Raw genomic sequence first — 19,194 nt, forward strand, 5'->3', positions numbered from 1 at the left:
ATCATGATTCTATTTTTCAACTGTTTTTCAAAACTGAACTTTACTTGAAGAACATTTACAACATTAAAATAAGTGGCCAATTTGTTTTAGCAATTACGACTTCCGTTCAACTTCTGTTCAATGTTGAGATATCTATACTTTTTTATTTGAATTTTATATGACACCAACTTCATCAACAATACAAGTATTACAAACAAGAGGAAGCCGATATCTTTCCTCTGTCACTCAGAGAGGAGAAATCAGCTCCAGATATCAGCTGCCCGAGGAAAAGGGAGCAGGGTTTGCATCCTAGTACATCATCACAATATGTCAAAATCTTCACCCAACATTTTTATGTATGTATCATTTTCCCATCAAACATTATAATCATCTGCAGCTGTGTTATCTCCATCAGAAATCAAAATCATATAAAGATTTCTTACAGAAAGCTCAAACTTTCTGTCTCCAGAGATGGGAATACCAAACACAGCTATACTCTTGCAGAAAAACTTTCCAAACACCACGCAACCAAGACCACATACAACTCACATGGATTCAATGCATGGGGTTTTTTAGTCAGTAAAATTGCTATCGATTGAAGCATGCTCGGTCCTATCTCAGACTCTGCTGAATCCGTCATTAAAAATGATGAGTCAATGGGTTTGTAATTTGACTGTATCACAGCAAGTCCCCTGCATTAATCATATCATCCTGGTGCATCTATCTTAGCCATATAGCCTCAGTCTCGCAGTGGAGAGTCTAAAATCTGCTTTTTATTGGCACCTTCTTGAAATTACTTGACAGAGGAAATCAGAGATAAGAATTGAATATTAATATGATTTTTCCTCAACACTGATTCACAAAGTTCCCAGTTTTTGATTTAATGACTCAAAAAATTGCCTCCAAGATAAAGGTCGATATTTACACTTTCACATATATTGAGATCAAAGGAACACATTCCTTCATATAAACATCAAATCTCCTTACAAATTACCTATAAACTAAGAAACAAGACTAAACAAGTGTGATCTTATGCAATCACTTAGCTTGCAACGAAAAACTAAAAACACTTAAAACTGTCATCATTTTCTAATCTACTTCAAAAATTCTACAAGTCATCACAGGTTGTTTTTTAAAACAGACTGATGCATCTCTAGATCACACCAACAGTTAAAACTAACATTGAAAACCATCAAGGACATGTGGTTATCTCCATAGTTTGACATCAAATACACAGATCAAATCAACAGATACCCAGCACCTGGGTTATAGGACCTTAGGCCTCTTCCCCCAGCAATTTAAAAAGCAAATGAAAAATAAAATTGGCTGCAGTATCCTAAAAGTTCCAAGAATAGTATATTTGTTGTACAGCTAAATAATTCCTTCCAATGTCAATATATATAATGTTTATACCAAGTCTAGTACATTAATCAAAAACACAGCGGTATTCATATCTTTGGGAGACAAAATCACATTCTTTCTGCCACACCTAGCCTAGATATCCCTCACCATCAAAAGACAAAGTGCATGGGTATGTCTACATGGCTTTGTGCATGATAAAGAGTCTTGCTATATATACCTAACTTTCTCCTCATATCCTCACTTTCGCTTTTGACTTTTCCAGATTTAATGACAAAAGACCCATGTGAATCACATGCGGTCTTAATTGTTTACAGGGTGTTTGGAAAGTTTTTCTTGAGGATGTGTCATTCTGTGAGAACATTATAGCCATGACACTTACCTGAAAGTGGAGAATAATGGTCCAGATCAGCCCCAAAGTCAGCTTAGGATTACCATCTACTATTTCATCGGAGCGAATGTTAACCAGTCGAATCTGTTGCATAAAAAGATTTTCTATATCTCAATCTACTCTATTTTACAATCAATCCTTCATTTAGTACTAAATTGTAATTCTTCAATCCAATAAATTCTCATGATTTCATAAACAGACATTCAGTAATATTTCATACACATGACTGAAACATCTATACTATTGCAACAAATAAACCCATTTCACCATTATCTGAATGGGGAAATATAATTTTATTCATGACTTCTATGTGGCAAAATACAGCCTCAAGTGAATTCAAAACTAGACGAAATCATTTTCTACTGTGTATGGGCGAATATAACACAGATTGAAAACTTTTTCTGCATGCAGTATCACTTACACTCTGTGAGTCTCAGAAATAAATCTATACCTATTACACAAAGACAGAGTATGAAAATACACAGTAAAAATATTTACCCCTTTTTTACTCAAGTACTCTAATGCTATCTGTACGTTCTGGATTTTGTGGAACTTCATCCGACCCTTTTCTCTGGGCTAAAACACAAAGACATTTTGTACATACAGATTTTGTTTGATCAATTCATGTAAATATCAGCTTTCAGTGTGAAAGTGTAAGGATTACAAACATCTATTTATGAGTTTGGGAAGATTTCAAGCATCATTATACGTATAATCATTATCTTTTTAATAAAATACCCATTCTTTTTAAAGAAAATGTTGCATGTACATATAATTTTTTAAACTTTCACTTTGTACTTTTTCATGTGCTCAATAAGAGATGACATTTTGCTGAGTGATTTAGATAAGGGAGACAGATAACATATCCTTCTCATTATCACTGTACAACTTGGATTTTATGTCATGTAGTCACTAATCTAACATAAACTAACAAATCAAATTTAAATGTCTAAAAACTGTGTAATCTTTGTTGGTTAAATATCTAAAAAATGTTATCTGAAATCCAGAAAAACAAACATCCTGGCCTACAACTGTCTCAAGTTTAAATGATTTAAACTCAGTAAAATGTTGAAATTTTCCTTTAAATCTGACCACATCACTGTCTTATTGATAACAATTTAAAAATTCTATCTTTCCAATATAATTCTATCAAGCTTCAAAGAAGAGTACTGAACTTGCATATCTAAACTATAATCTCCATAAAAACACCGACAGGAAATTAAGTCACTTTTCAACTTGACAGCATAAAAACCTATCTACATGTACATAAAAGATTCAGTAACAAAACAAACCTGGATTGAATGTCTAGTTTGTTATGATCAGGGCATAAAATGAATGGAAGCATGAATCAATTTGCATAAACTGCAAAGCTGATTATGGAGAAATTACCTAAATGCTTCCTTTGATTTCAAATGCCCTGTAATACAAATTTGATATTTATTCCTTACATTCATATTTTGTAAATTATTCTTTCATAAATAAAGGTTTTCTATGATGTCAAACTGAAAGATGTCAGTGCTTATATTTCTAAATGATAATACAACAAGAAATATTTGTAAAACATATATGTCCCCTGCAGTTAAAAACTGAAAAAGGATATACACATGCATCATTTGATTAATAGTAGTGCCAAGACAATTCAAGTTATTGAGAGGACAATATCTTCTTATGTCCGGAAAGGAATGACTCTTGGCCTTCGACCATAAGACCTAAAAATCAATAGAGGTCATCTACTCCATAGGATGTACCAGTGTACCAAGTTTGGTGTAAATCAAGCAAAATGATTCTTAAAATATAGAAGACAATATATTACTATGTCAAATTTTACCCTTGACCTTTGACCATGTGAACTCATAATTAATAGGAGTCATCTACTCCTTATGGTTCTCAAGATATTGAACAGACAATATCTTCCCTATGTCCCGAATGGATTGACTCTTAACCTTTGACCATGTGACCTCAAAATCAACAGGGGTCATCTACTCCTTAGGATGTACCAGTGTTACAAGTTTGATGTTTGTCAAGCAAAGAGTTCTTTAGACATTGAGCAGACAGTATCCTCCTATGTCCACTTTGATCTCATAATCAATAGGGGTCATCTGCTCCTTAGGATATATCAGTGTTCTAGGTTTGATGTCTCATCAAGCAAAGAGTTCTCATGATATTGAGTGGATAGTATATTCCTATGTCTAGATTGACCCTCGACCTTAGACCATGTGACCTCAAAACTACTCCTTACAATCTACCAGTGTAGCATGTTTGATGTCAGTCAGGGAAAGATTTCTCAAGATATTGAGCAGACAGTGTCTTCCTATGTCCAGAGTGGATTGACCCTTTGACCTATTGAAATGAAAATCAATAGGGGTCCTTTTCTACTCTTATCCAACCCACATATGAAATATCAATATGATCAAGTGAAGGGTTCTCAAGATATTGATCTGACAACATGTGGTTTACCGACTGACAGATCGACAGGTGCAAAGCAATGTACCCCTCTTCTCTGAAGAGGGGCATTATAAAACAGCAAATGTTCATTACTGACGAAATATTGGCAAATATATGTATATATATATATATATACACTGTATATACATGTATAATGAATATTTTTAAATATCTAATTATAATCATTACCAGTGTATCATGGGCCAAAACTTCTAATAGGGAGATCAGGTTGTGTCCATCTCGAAGATCATCAAATAGGTCAATTACTCGTCTACCCGCCTGCAAATAAACAATGTATGCTCCAGAGTGTGTCTTCTTTATTCATTACAAAAACTACTTCATTTGGAGTAAATTTAATATATGTAAAATCTTTAAACAGAGAATTACAACGCATTCCTAGTTTCACAATAATTAGCATATGTATGTTGAAAATCCGATTCAAAAATGAAGCATCACAAAAAATACATTCCAACAATTTTTCATTTACTGTAAACATGGGAAAAACTGAACACTGGATACGAATAATGAATGAAAATGTAGTGTGAACTATAGTTTCAAAACCACAATATTCAAATTTCGACACAGGTAAAACAATTGACTGGCATTGTACACAGAAAGACGGACATGCTTCACATCATGCAAATTCTATTTACTTGATGTACATTCCACAGAAAATTACTCTAAATTGACCCTCTAAAACAACTGCATTCCTTACGTAATTCAAAAATACACATATCAGCTGAAAAGTCTTAAAGACTCAAAACCACATTACCCGATATTTTCTTTAAGTTGAAAATTTTGCATTTCATATATTTTAGAATTCAAAATAATTTTCCCTGAATCTATTAAATAATACATGCAAACAAATATGAAAATTAAAAAAGATTCTTGAACAACAAGCAACAAAAATGCTACAAATTTTCAAGCAAAACTTCATTTAATCTGTAAGGTCAATAATGGATGAACACACTGTACAATCAATATAACAAAAGAATTCTACATAATATATATATATATGGTTCTGAACAATTTAATGTTTGGGTTGTAACACACAACTCATGCAACACGTCTGTGGAATTGAACAAACCTGCGAAAATCTCCAATGCTGCATGTAGTCAACAGGAAGGGGAGACCACTGTGTAACAGTATATACAGAGTACTAATATGCCCTAACCTGTACTTTCTAAATACATAACTTATTGAATACAGAATGGCATAAGTTACATACAATCTGCAAGGAGCTACAACTCTTTAAAACTTTTTTCTATCAAATAATATGACTATCAGAGTAGCCTCCCTTTACAGACTTCTCCTATCTAACTGGCAATGATTCAAATAAGCAGAGCTATCGTGGCCACAAGGAGGTAAACAACCACTTACAGCCTTCAACAGACTGGCCACATTAGTTTGTTTTACCTCGGATTTGTTACTAAACATGTAGGGGTCTGCTCAAAATGGTAGAGCGGTGTATCATTTCTGTGAAATATACACTCTTAAACAAGATGACATATTCTTAATATTATCAAATTACTAGAATTGTTTTAGGGGGTGTAGTCAATTTATATTTTGTGGCAAGATACCAGAATGTCATACAAACTGCTTGAATACAGAGTTCAAATGAAGTCTGCATTGTCATTATGCAGATTCTCAATCCAGCATTATTTAAGGATTGACTTTCTATATTGATTTATACAGTGCATCGTAGACAGTCTAATAAAATGTCAGTTCGGACAACTAGGACATATTGCAAATGTCATCAACATGCTTAATTTCAATTTATCAGACCCTTGATGGCAAAAGTATAGAAAAGGTTTAACAAATACTGAAAATGTCATGTTTTGGTGGGAGTCTGGTTGACCTAGCTGCTACAGCTATCACTACAGTTGTACATATAGTTTACACGCACCACAATACATACTAAATGCTACAAACAGTACATGGTCCATTTTTTTGTACTGCTTGCAATACTTGATCCATGAATTTTTTTCCCCATTTCTATTTAATCAATTATATACCAGCCAACGTTTATAATAGTCAAGTGATTCGATCAACACTTATTTGTATGGGGTAACAATAAAGTCATGTGTACTTCATCAATATTTATACTCGGCCATAACAATATTTCCTGCTGAGAAAAGGATCTCCGAAATAATGCTACATCGTATTGTACTCATTTATATATATCCCTTCCTGTATCCAGCACCACACCAGCAGAAGGCTTTATGAATTGTAGGGCATATTTACCATATGTTTGAACATTCTTTTGACTTGGTGCCTGGGTGTGTGCCAGCCTTTCATTCTGATTGATTGTGTCAAACATGACGTATACTACCCCCACTTATTGGCATGAAAACACTTCTTGAATCTATATTTGAATTTCATTTCCGTAAAGGTGTACACTGACAACATATGTTGGCATTTTTTAATGCTACAGTAATTCATTTTTTTCCCCCCACCAGCTACACATATGTATAATGATTTATCTAGTAGGCCATGTGACTACGATAGTCAAAATATTCCATCAAGGACAGGAGTCCTTGGTTATAGGTCATGGAGTGACTACATTCCCCCTTAATTACTGAGTACAAAGTACTGTATCAGTATTGGTATGTGTGTTATATTCAGTTGTAGATTGAAGAATGGAAAGTGAGAATGAATTAGTGTGCTCTATGATAAGCCATTAATTTGTGGGTGTGTCCCCATTGCTGCCCATTGAGTATGGTTGTGGGTGTGTCCCCATTGCTGCCCGTTGAGTATGGTTGTGGGTGGGGTAGTGGGCGACAAGTATACAACTCCACAACAACACAAGTAGTCTTTCCTAAGTGATGAGATACCGGGAAAAAATGTCTATAAATCTGGCGTAGTCATCTTACATCAAATGACACAAACAGAAAATATCACTCTTCCACTGCAAAAAAAAAAAAAATCTTGACCAACGCTGCCTGTGGCTAAGAAGCTTCTGTGTATATGAACTACCACTCCAGATACTTTTATGTGTTGATAACATATTAAATTCCATCACCTTACCCTGCTGTGAGCATAAAAAATATCATGCTGTATTCAAATCAATATTAAATGTGTACTGCATCAATAGATACTGGCATTATTTACACCCCATTTACAAAACCGGCTAAAAAGAGCAAACTCCCTGTATGTTTAGTGTTTTGACCTGCAAGCTGAATGCTCGCACCTTCATAATTAATGATGTGTGATGGCCTTTAGCTGCTGGCCATACAAAAACACTGGTCCACCCAGCGCACCTGAGTGGACCATCTGACAACTGAATTATTGCCTAACCAACGCACAAAGTGGGAATTTACGGTAGAGTTATAGCCTGGCTCCAATAAAAAGCATATTTCGCTATGTTCTAGCGAGATCCAGTAGTTTGTCGTTATAGTTTCTGGGGTTGTTTTTTTTTTTTAGCCTGGTGTGCCAGTTTATTACCTTTAGTTGCATTATCTAGGGCACCAATCAGTCATTGCTGCTGCAGAATTAGACAACACTCTGAGGTCAAAGATGGAATATCATGACTTTTATTTTCTACAGATGTTCACTTTCATGGGACTTCATATTTCACAGGGGGGAAAAAGTAATGTATGTGTGTGTAAACCTGCTTATTCACAAGAGATTCCAGTACCTTAGTTTTAAGCTTCGCATTCTTTGATCCCGGAAATTTCCTCCAAATACTTTCAGAGTACTTGCTAATCTTGATTAGGCACTTTAGTTTATAAATGGCTGTTACCTCCGGCAAGATAACAAATGAAAAGCCATGGAAGGCACAGTATTAATTTTAAAATGAAACGTTAATAAGTCTTAAAAGATTTCAATAGACTCGGGTCAAACTATTGCATAAATGAGATTAAAATGGCAAACCAGCAAACATTTAACCCATCATCATCACAACTTTGACACTCTGTAAAAAAAAATTTCATTTACAAATGAAAATTAAAGTTGTGTGCATGAGTAGATGTACATTTTTATTACTGAATTTTTTGTCAGACAGATGCAGAGGAAAGAGAATAAGTGTTTATACATTGAAACTCATGAAAGCCATCCAGCACAAGTACTCAGTTTTTGATAGTAACCTCCCAACAATGTTTTAGCATAAAATAATTCAAACCTTCATATATACCGAAGTAACTTTCTACAAAATCATTGAATGGTGAATCTTTCAATTAAAGTATGAAGTAACAGACAAGGTCTGTAGGTTATACCATAATCCAACACGACTTATCATCCCACATTGTATTTCATTTTAAATATGGTTGGTTGCTCAACAAAGGATAAACTCGAATAAAATGAAGTTTATATCTCTGTCTCATGTACTGACTAAATTTGTTGACAGGTAGTGTAAATTTCACGCTTTTTAATTTCATTGAAGATAAAATTACAGGTTTGACTTGAGAGAAAGCAGATTTCTCAGAAATGTATATTTTGTTTACATAGGTATATCTACCTTCAGGAGGTGTTTGTTGACCCATTTGGTGAATGTCTTCTTTTGTACAGCATCTCTTTCATCTACAATGAAATGAATGACAAAAATTTAAAAAACATATTACACCACTCGAGTTGACAAACATACAAATTAGGCATCTGATGCAAAACAGCCTAAGGTCTGTGATTTGGTTAACATCCTACATACAACCACATAAACCTTTAACCATGCACCAGTGAATGATGCAAAGATGCAAGAGAGGTTAAAAAATACCAAGCTAATGCTGCAAAATTACATGTGCACCCTCTTTCTTTCATTTTAAGCACTTGAGCAAATATGACATGGTGATATAACAAAATGGCAAGTATCTTGAGCAATTCCATTTATCATACTTTCACTCGAATCTGGTTGGCCAAGAAATGTTTAAAAAAAACATGTTTCCCTTTAGGAGTAAAAAGCCACATTCTTCAGGGTGATAGTGTCTAGGTGTTATACAAAACTATCACATGCATCAAATTGACGCGACAATGGTTCACCAAAGATTTCAGAAAAATGTCGCTTGTCAGGTAATACTGGTGCCTACCCGCATCATGTAACTATCATAGAAAATAACGTTTTGAATCATTTTCACTGCATTCAAATATTCTTCTTACATGTTTATTATCTAGCTAAAAAAGAAATTCAGTTGAATTTTTGTGCTTTGTTATCATATCTAATCAATGCATGACATTCAAAACACTAAAACAAATAGTTCATAAAGCTGAGGACAACACTGAAAACGTTCACCCCTCGAAAACTACCCTCAATCTCAAAAACTACCCTCAATCTCGAAAACTACCCTCAATCTCGGCTGCACTTCAAATTGACACTGGTTTTCTCTGGGTGAAAATTTTCAATGTTAGCCTCCGCTACATGCACTAGTTATATAATTCACTATATGTACCAAACACAAAACTACTGCATGTATTTATCTTAAGATTTCATTATAAGACTGGCAGGTAAAGGATTATGTAAAACGAACATGTATCTAGAGTGAAGTCATTCTTATAGGGACTCATGGACATCTACCCAGAATAAAAACAGAGGCACCTGGCAGTGTGACAGGTGTGAATTACTGCTATATAAGCAGTCATTGTTAGAAAAGGCAGGTTGTTGTCCTGTTTATTGCCGTTTTACCTCTTGTGCGTTGTGCAATTTTAAATACTGATTTAAAAGTTTGTCAAACCATGGCTGAACTTACATGTTCATTCCCCTGGGTCTATTGACAAGCACAAAAATATCTTTATAATCAGAATTCTGGAACTTGCACACGTAGTACGTTTATAGATTTGGAGAGATACAACCTCGGTTTTGATGAGGACCCAAGTTGACTAAATCTATCTCAGTACGAATTAACAATGTACAACACAATTAGAGAGCGTGGTGCAACATGCCAGTATTCAAGACCGAATCTGGGTTACGCGGATTACAATCAGGAACGTTACCACACGACCAAAAGATTCCAACTAGCTGGGTTAGTCAGTAAAAATCCCTTACATACCTAATACCCTGTCACAATAACAACACAAAGTATTCCCTCAAAGTGAAATAATATTTACTGTTCAAATCTTGAAACAGAACATGTTTAAGTACGTAAATCAGTTTCTGTAAATATACATGGACTACATGATTGCAAACAAAGATTGATATCATATTGTGTGTATTGAATTGCACCGTGTTGTGTTGCGTTGTTTGGTGGTGCGTTGAATTGCACCGTATTGTGTTGCGTTGTTTGGTGGTGCGTTGAATTGCACCGTGTTGTGTTGCGTTGTTTGGTGGTGCGTTGAATTGCACCGTGTAGTGTTGCGTTGTTTGGTGGTGCTTTGAATTGCACCGTGTTGTGTTGCGTTGTTTGGTGGTGCGTTGAATTGCACCGTGTTGTGTTGCGTTGTTTGGTGGTGTGTTGAATTGCACTGTGTTGTGTTGCATTGTTTGGCGGTGCGTTGAATTGCACCGTGTTGTGTTGCGTTGTTTGGTGGTGCATTGAATTGCACTGTATTGTGTTGCGTTGTTTGGTGGTGCGTTGAATTGCACCGTGTTGTGTTGCGTTGTTTGGCGGTGTGTTGAATTGTACCGTGTTGTGTTGCGTTGTTTGGCGGTGCGTTGAATTGCACCATGTTGTGTTGCGTTGTTTGGCAGTGCGTTGAATTGCACATGTTGTGTTGTGTTGTTTGGTGGTGCTTTGAATTGCACCGTGTTGTGTTGCGTTGTTTGGTGGTGCATTGAATTGCATCGTGTTGTGTTGCATTGTTTGGTGGTGCATTGAATTGCACCGTGTTGTGTTGCATTGTTTGGCGGTGCGTTGAATTGCACCGTGTTGTGTTGCGTTGTTTGGCGGTGCGTTGAATTGCACCATGTTGTGTTGCGTTGTTTGGCGGTGCGTTGAATTGCACCATGTTGTGTTGCGTTGTTTGGCGGTGTGTTGAATTGCACCGTGTTGTGTTGCGTTGTTTGGCGGTGCGTTGAATTGCACCGTGTTGTGTTGCGTTGTTTGGCGGTGCATTGTCTGGTACTGTACATGTATTACACTGTATTGTATATAATGTATGATGTTTACTGGCAGTATCCTCAGACTCTCTACAAGTGCAGGAGAACCAGATCAAGTTGCAATGTCAACAGAGATGTTCCTGAATGTGGAAGCTAGAGATTCCTCACAAATTGCTTTAGGATTCGAAGGAGAATCAATGCTCATGATGACAATGATGGGGCCACCAATGCATGTACATTACTTTCAATGTCCAATCCATTGAACAAAAGATTTATTCAAATCATCTGCACAAATGTATTGACCACTCATTTGTCTGAATGACATCTCTGGTTCTTCCTTATATAATTGTTGAATCTTCATTTCAAAATTTATATACCACGGTAAGCATTTGACTCCATTCTGAACTTTTCAAGTTTCAGTCTTTTCTGTTGCAACCTAACAATTTTTTTTCTGTTATCTCTGGCTGTTTTGTCAATTGTGCAAATATAACACGACTGCTCAAGAAGTCTGACCTCGTAGACGAAAAGGGTTTCACAGCATTTGTAAAAATAAACATTTTTAAACTACTGTTGTCCCTAATGCTGGAATCTACTTAAGTTAACAGGAAGAAATATTCATTTGTGTACGAGAATGGACAAAATCCTTATCAAAAGGATGTTTAATGCACTGGCCACATTATAGTTTGGCTTATGAGTTACATGGTTTCTTCCTTATGAGAAATTAAAATTTTGCCTGTTTACATGTGTATCTAAATCTTTATATTTACCATGGGATTAACAACCCTCACTTTTGGGTCCAGCAAATGGAGAAAAAAGTCCCAGGCTTAACCTGCCATGTATATCTAGATTACATGAGTCATGCAGGTGACCTATAACTATCCGTTCCCATTTGTCAATTGTCCATTGTGCATCATTCTTAAACTTTTATTTCACTCCCTGTAACTATACTGAATTAATTTTTACCTATTGTGTTACCTTTAAGAATAAGCAAACTGAGTGCATAATTAAAATGAGCTATAAGGCGTATACCAAAATGTGAAATTCATGGACTTAGTGACACAGATCTTCAGACCCTATGGTGGGGCTAAATAGGGCATGCAGTGAAAATGCAATAAATCTTTGAAATCCTCTTGGACAGGTTGCATACCAGTACTAATGAGCATTAAGACCTCTTCCCAAGTCATGAAATTTGTTGCCCAAGGGTCACTGATTCTGGTCCTAGGATGGGGCAAAAACAGGGTGCATATTCATGATAAGCAAGGCGGCCACTAACAAAGTTGTGAAATTCATGGTCTAGGGTGAGTGTTCTTTAAAACTTTGCCCAAGGATTAGCAGGTCATCAAGTGCAATAAAATCAAATTATTAGAAAGGTGATCATGTGACATGTTTTCAGAAAGGACTTTTGAAAGGAGTATATGATTGCCCCTAAGGACAAGGTGGGGTGAGGTACATGTAGGTTACCACATGCAAATGTTTCGGTTTTGATAAATTTTATCATAAGCCATTATAGTGGTATTTTGATGATTGTCATTTTGACCACAAACACATAATAGTCCTATAGTTGCAAGAAAAGAGATTCTTGTTGTAAGGACCTCAGGTGAGCATGAAAGCCCATGGGCCTCATTTGTGTGCATTTTTCCAAAAGTGGGGAGGGTGATTTTTTTCTTAAGATCCAAACATCTTAAATACAAAATTTAACAAGTTAATGGATTCCCACTGTAGTCACATTAAATCTTTGTATAAAGGTGTTTGTTCAAGCTGAAAAAATACATAATATATCAACTTTCAAATTACTTTTTAAGATGATGTTTCATACTGTACACTCCTCTTTCATCATTATAACTATCCAGTCTCATTTCATTTAGTCTCCATGTTCTCATTCTATTCGGCCTGGGCAGTAGCAGCAGTTCATGTTAAAGACAACAAATTGTGGGGCCTAATTGAAAAAACTACATTTTAAGTCGATGAAGTCCTCTCTACGTACTACTTGTATGATACAGTAACATAAAATGTCCAAACTTTCATGTGCCAGGCTGATATGTAACATGCATGCCCCCGCAAAGAAAAGTTTATTTGAAAATATTAGCATTTCCAATGTCTTTGCCTTTGTATATACCTCTACAAATTGTAATGATAGCCATTTCCTCACGAATATGTTGCAGTTCATGAGGGCATGAAATGTCACAATTCATACCCTCTAGTATATTCAAAAATGACATTTATTCAAATTCTTAAGTGAAATCCATCATCGCAAACCAAGGCTTATTGTTTCCATTCCATTCCACTAACATTTGTAGAATGGAAATATAATATAACCCGTAATTTAAACATATTTTATTGAGAAATTCAACAGGATTGGGCAACAGACAGAACCTATGTAGGCCCTCTCCCATTATAACCCATGGTTTGCGATGACGAGTTAAACCTTGCTCACATGAAATGTTTTGGACTTGTGACTCACAACCAATACATTGATTTTTTTTAATGACACATGTAACAAGATGATCATTAAGTCAAATCAGCATGAAGAACTGGACTGCGATTTACTTGTATTCAGCTTGTTAATTCAACATGAAGAACTGGACTGCGATTTACTTGTATTAACTTGTTAATTCAACATGAAGAACTGGACTGCGATTTACTTGTATTCAGCTTGTTAATTCAACATGTTGGTGTTTGAACTGCTGCAACATCCTTGACCTTGTACATGTTGAATGGAATTAAACAATTAACATGTCTCAGACTGGGCTACATAAAATTCTTTCTTGATCTGTTAATCACTTGCTTCAGTTTGTGACCATGCTAGTAAATTTACTAAACAGGGTTGCTGAAATGTTCTTGACCTTGATGGAAAATGACATCAACATGTCTCAGCACACAGAATGCTGTATTCATGTATCAATTATATAACTCATAAAGAGCACATCAATGCATAAAAGGGACAATACTTCAAAGCATTTAAATGACTACAGGTCAAGGTAATCATACTTCATTACAACAATTCAAATGCTTGTATAAATTATCCTCCCACCTAAAATTCTGATTGCATAACTCTGCAGCTTTATAGAAAAGGCACCTCTGATAATGCTACAGAATTTGTGCAGAATGTTATGCAATTCTTTATCTGATATTTCTACATTCATTTTTTATATATACTCAAAGTATTATTTCTTAAGTCATAGAAATATCCACTTCACTTAACCATTCAAAACATGCAATACTAACTTGTATCATCAAAGTAGTATATACAATACTGGCTTGTCGCACAAATGCTATTAATAAACAAAATGCAAATTATTCCACATATTTTCTCTCTAACAATTTACATATTTAGAAGACATTTTGGGTTAAGGTACATTAAATATGCAAACATCATGGTTGTTTGGTGTTTTTTATATATATATATATATAATGTAGCCAAACAGGTTTGCTTCTAGTTTTGAAAAACAAAAAAAAATTCAACCCAATCTATCATGCAGAGGTACTCTAGCATAAAGTAAGTCCCATAATGAAAAAAAAAAAAACTGCATTGATTTCATCAAGGAACCAGTTTTTAGACCATTGATGTGATATTCACATATTTACTTTAAACCCATGAACTTCAATCAATTTTAAATGCTGTGAAAACACTATCTGTGGTGAGCGGCTCCACTGAATGTGTGATTCTCCAAAATTTGGTATTTTTCACTAAGAAAATAAAAATATGTACAATATACATTTTAAGATGCCTGATGCATTAAGTTTCATTTCCTTGAAGAAAGAAAGGTTAAAACAAATCAAAGGAGCTCGTTGTCACATAAAACAAAATGGAACAACTAGTTCCAAGAAGAATCACAGTGACACTTCATGCGAGTTTTGCATTCAGGTGAAGTAATAGATTTGCACTATAAAACTATACTCTCTTGCTGTCTCTCTCCCTTTGCAAAAGCAATGCTGTTTTGAAATCATACCTACCCTCTCTATATATGTTTAATTAAATTCCATTACAAACATCATTGGGGGTTATTTAAATACCTACAACAAAAAAGGGTTTGGGTGAAGGGTACAGATCAATGCTGATCTTATCAAATGGATTACAATTTTTTTTTTATATTTGATTGTCCCCAATGAAGACCCATAAATCCACACCTTTTTCATAATTAGCAAAGCATTTTAAGCATCAATCACCCATGCTGTGACACATTTTTCAACACTTCACAATCTTTTATCCACACAAAATGCCAAACGCTTTAAAATGTGCCCACAAAAATGAATTAAAACTTATTTAAAGAAAATTTCATGCATGTGGAATTCAACCTAAGGAAAAAACACCCGTTCTGCAAGTTTTCTCTCAATTTGCAATCAACCATTTAGAATGGCATCTTTACCTGATGTTGATAGTTTTGTTTTATTTTACCTGTCTCTTTCCTCCTGTTTTGCTCATAATGAGCCATTGCAGTGGGTGAGGGGGGCTCATCACTGCTGGACTCCTGTCGAGGTCTAAACATGGTTTGGTCCATTATCAGAATACTATTGCCATGATTTTACACTCCGTGACACAACACCTATACTACAAACCCCATTGTAATTAAACGGCCGCACGTTAAATTCCTGATTTATTTATCGAAAGTGTCGTTACGGGGTTAAAGACACAGTACATTAACAGTAGGACGATATATCGGTTCAATTTCACATGTCGACGAATGCTAGATATTGAAAATCCAAACAGTTCAAAAAACAGGTGCTCATCCCCTCGACGTTAAATTGTCGGTAAGGTTCAAAGCCATCACAACAACTCCTTTTGCTCTCTTGGTAAAGAATAATTCATTCATGTCACTCATAGGTCAAACCATGCGTGTCTATCAAAACTCCCAATATACACCTTTACCTGAGCTGTGTGACGTAGTTCAAAGGTAAAACTTTCATCCGATTCGGATTGAATAGACCCCGGCCCGGAAAAGGCTTAGGTAGATTTATTAAATATAAAACCAACTTATAATATATATCAATTAACATATAAAAACTACAGGTAATCATAAATCTTATATTGTGTTTGCCATGTGTATTGCTCGTGACTAATCCTGTGCACGTGCATTTTCCTTCTATTCAACACAGGGGTAATATCAAAAGTCAATAAATCATATAGAAAGCATAATTCATTCAAATTACCTGCGATTTTCAAAACTGCTCGGTCTGCTGGTTCTAACTGAAGGGCACCTAAACTTAAAGGAACTTGATCACTTCCATATTCTCTTAGATAGTAATCCGGTGTATGAGACGCCATGGCGAGGAAATTCGGATCGATGCGTCAGATCGTATTCATTCACTTTCCTCTCTCAGTCGTGTCCAACTTTCAATATCATATGTTTCGTTGAAAAGAATCCTTCATTGGTCAAGTTTATATTCTTAAATCGATTGAAAACATCCAGTAATTACGATAAAATCCATGAAACATACAGAAATTCTTGTTCGTTGACTCCCGTGTAAAAATAGCCAGATAATTTACTTCTCCCCGGACAACAATGGGCGCTTGAAAAAATGACGTTTTGAGCACTACTCTGTGATTAGGGTCATTACAACACAGGCATCTTTTCAATCAGACACAGATATCATACATGTTATTCCGTGAATATGGCCGCTACAACAGCATGCATGCAGTGTGATGTCATCCTCGCCAGGTCGCTGTGTATCAGCCGCCTATTATCGATCTGCATAATATGTACATGCATTATGTTTACACAACTTTTGGTATCTTACTCTTGCCAAAAAACAAGGATTTGATAATATCTTTATCATATACGTTGTTGGGGTTTTTTTATTACAAATTATTGACCTTGTCAGTGTATTCTTTCTTGCCTGAAAATGAGCGTGGCTGTTTTTGAAGTGCATATACACCGGTATTTGATAATATGCTCAATAATAATAATGAAACCATAAGTATGTTTTTGTTTTTTCAAAATGTGATCGTTAGTACAGATCGAGTGACTCTTGTGACAGATTTTTCAAGTTTAGAACCCTTAATTAATTCGAACATTACAAAAAGGCCAAGGACTTCTGAAAATTTCTTGATTCAAATAATTTGAATCAACACCGTCTTAAATTCAAGAGCTTTCAGACATTTTTTTTTAAATCGCCATACATTAAAATGTGCACGTATAGACTAGATATCACGTACAAAATTACATAACTTTTCAAGCTACAGAGCCTTTTACAGCTATTCAAAAGGACGCGTGCACCTTTTAACATTCTAAATCGTTCTTTAAATGAACAACAGCATATGTCCACACTTCAGTAACTGTACATAGGAACAAGAAGGAAGATGTGCGAGGAGACGATGAAAAGATGATAAAATTGTATAAATGGAAAAAATTCAGTACAAATGCAGAAAGCGTCTCCTTTGACACTTCCGTTTGAATATTTTAGAATGTACTTTTATCCAAACATCTTGCTATGTATATAACTAATTACCTGTATATAGAAAATGTATGCTAAATTATATTGCATGACTTGATTATCTTTGTATGAATTGGACATTAATCTGTTTTGATACTTCGAAGATTAAAAAAAATGACAATATGCTTACCGCGGGGGGAAAAAGCTGCACGACAAATATTTGAGAAACAGCCTTAAGGTATACCAAGAAAGACAAATCGTACTAGTTTGTGACAACACAGCCTGCGTAAGAGAGAGAGAGAGAGAGAGAGAGAGAGAGAGAGAGTACTTTATTATGGGATGCACACGTGGAGTTTATTTCAAAGAAAACTGTAATTTAAGAAAACTTGCTGTGAGTTATTTTATGCCACCAAATGCACTTATAAAGGTTTTAATATTGAGCTGGATGCCAATTAAGGATCATTTTATGTTTAGAAAGGTTGCCTGACTTTCTGTTCAAAGTTTTAAACAATCAAATGCCAAATTACCTAAACTTGTTTCAATATACAAGAGGTGTGAATTGCCGCCAAACCACGTCGAATGATTTTATGTCTAATTTATTATATTTACCAAGAGCTAAAACTGAAAATTATAAGCGTTCATACAGCTACTCTTCTGCATTTCTTTGAAACAAACTGTCTCTCAAAATGTTCGAAACTCTGGTTCGGTTGGCATTTTTTAAACATCGTGCTTTCCTCTTTTTGTCCAGGTGTTTCAAATAATGTAGTTGTGATATGACTCTGTGTGTGCGTGTGTCTTATGCTATTTTTTCTTCTTTCCTTTTATGTCATGTTTTCATATTTAGATACTAATTTTATTACTAATTAGGTGTGTATTATGCTATGCTCCCCCCTTTCTTTTTATATTGTATTCACATTTAGATACTAATTTTATTACTAATTATGTGTGTATTATGCTATGCTTTTTCTTCTTCTTTCTTTTTATATTGTATTTATATTTAGATACTAATTTTATTACTAATTAAGTGTGTCTTGTGCTATGCTTTTTTTCTTCTTTCTTTTTACATTGTATTCATATTTAGATACTAATTTTATTACTAATTAGGTGTGTATAATGCTATGCCTTTTCCCCCTTTCTTTATATATTGTATTCATATTTATGATACTAATTTTATTACTAATTAGGTGTGTATTATGCTATGCTTTTCCCCCTTTCTTTTTATATCATGTATTCATGTTTAGATACTAATTTTAGATGTTAATTTCATGTGGTGTATATGTTTTAATACAGGAACACTAGCTACACGTATATATGCTAATTTGTGTCATCCTGGAAAAATAAAGACTATTATTATTATCATTATCATTAGAGATTGTCAAATTTCGGATCAGAAGTAGAATAAAGATAGTTAAAGATGTAAACCCAACCCAACCCAACCCCCCAACCCCCAACCCCCAAAGCTAGCTATAAAACTATACAAAATCTACACACGTTTTACACTGCAAAATTGTATGTTTAATGTTTTTGGCTTTCATATGATTAACTTTTAGGGAGTGAATTAGGGGTGATTCACAATTTGCGAAGTGATGATTAATGATGTAATTATTCTCAGATGATGGCACTCGTTGCAAAAATCAGCTCGTACCCGGTAAGATTTCTTATCATTCACTGTGAATAAATCGTCATT

General features: G+C 34.9%; 1 protein-coding gene across 1 annotated transcript in view; it reads right to left on the minus strand.

Annotated features, from left to right (window-relative positions):
- Positions 1–16,844, minus strand: part of LOC125672416 (microtubule-actin cross-linking factor 1, isoforms 1/2/3/4/5-like) — a 91,592-nt gene extending 74,748 nt beyond the window's left edge. Inside the window, exons 1-6 of the mRNA XM_056163415.1 lie at positions 16,284–16,844; positions 8,631–8,692; positions 5,262–5,309; positions 4,364–4,453; positions 2,228–2,305; positions 1,721–1,813 (exon numbers count right to left, since the gene is read on the minus strand). Of these exons, the coding sequence (XP_056019390.1) occupies positions 1,721–1,813; positions 2,228–2,305; positions 4,364–4,453; positions 5,262–5,309; positions 8,631–8,692; positions 16,284–16,398 (486 nt within the window). The 5' untranslated portion in view covers positions 16,399–16,844. The remainder of the gene's footprint in view (positions 1–1,720; positions 1,814–2,227; positions 2,306–4,363; positions 4,454–5,261; positions 5,310–8,630; positions 8,693–16,283) is intronic.
- Between the last annotated feature and the right edge of the window lie 2,350 nt (positions 16,845–19,194).

This window comes from Ostrea edulis, chromosome 4, assembly GCF_947568905.1.
Source record: "Ostrea edulis chromosome 4, xbOstEdul1.1, whole genome shotgun sequence".
NCBI lineage: Eukaryota > Metazoa > Mollusca > Bivalvia > Ostreida > Ostreidae > Ostrea > Ostrea edulis.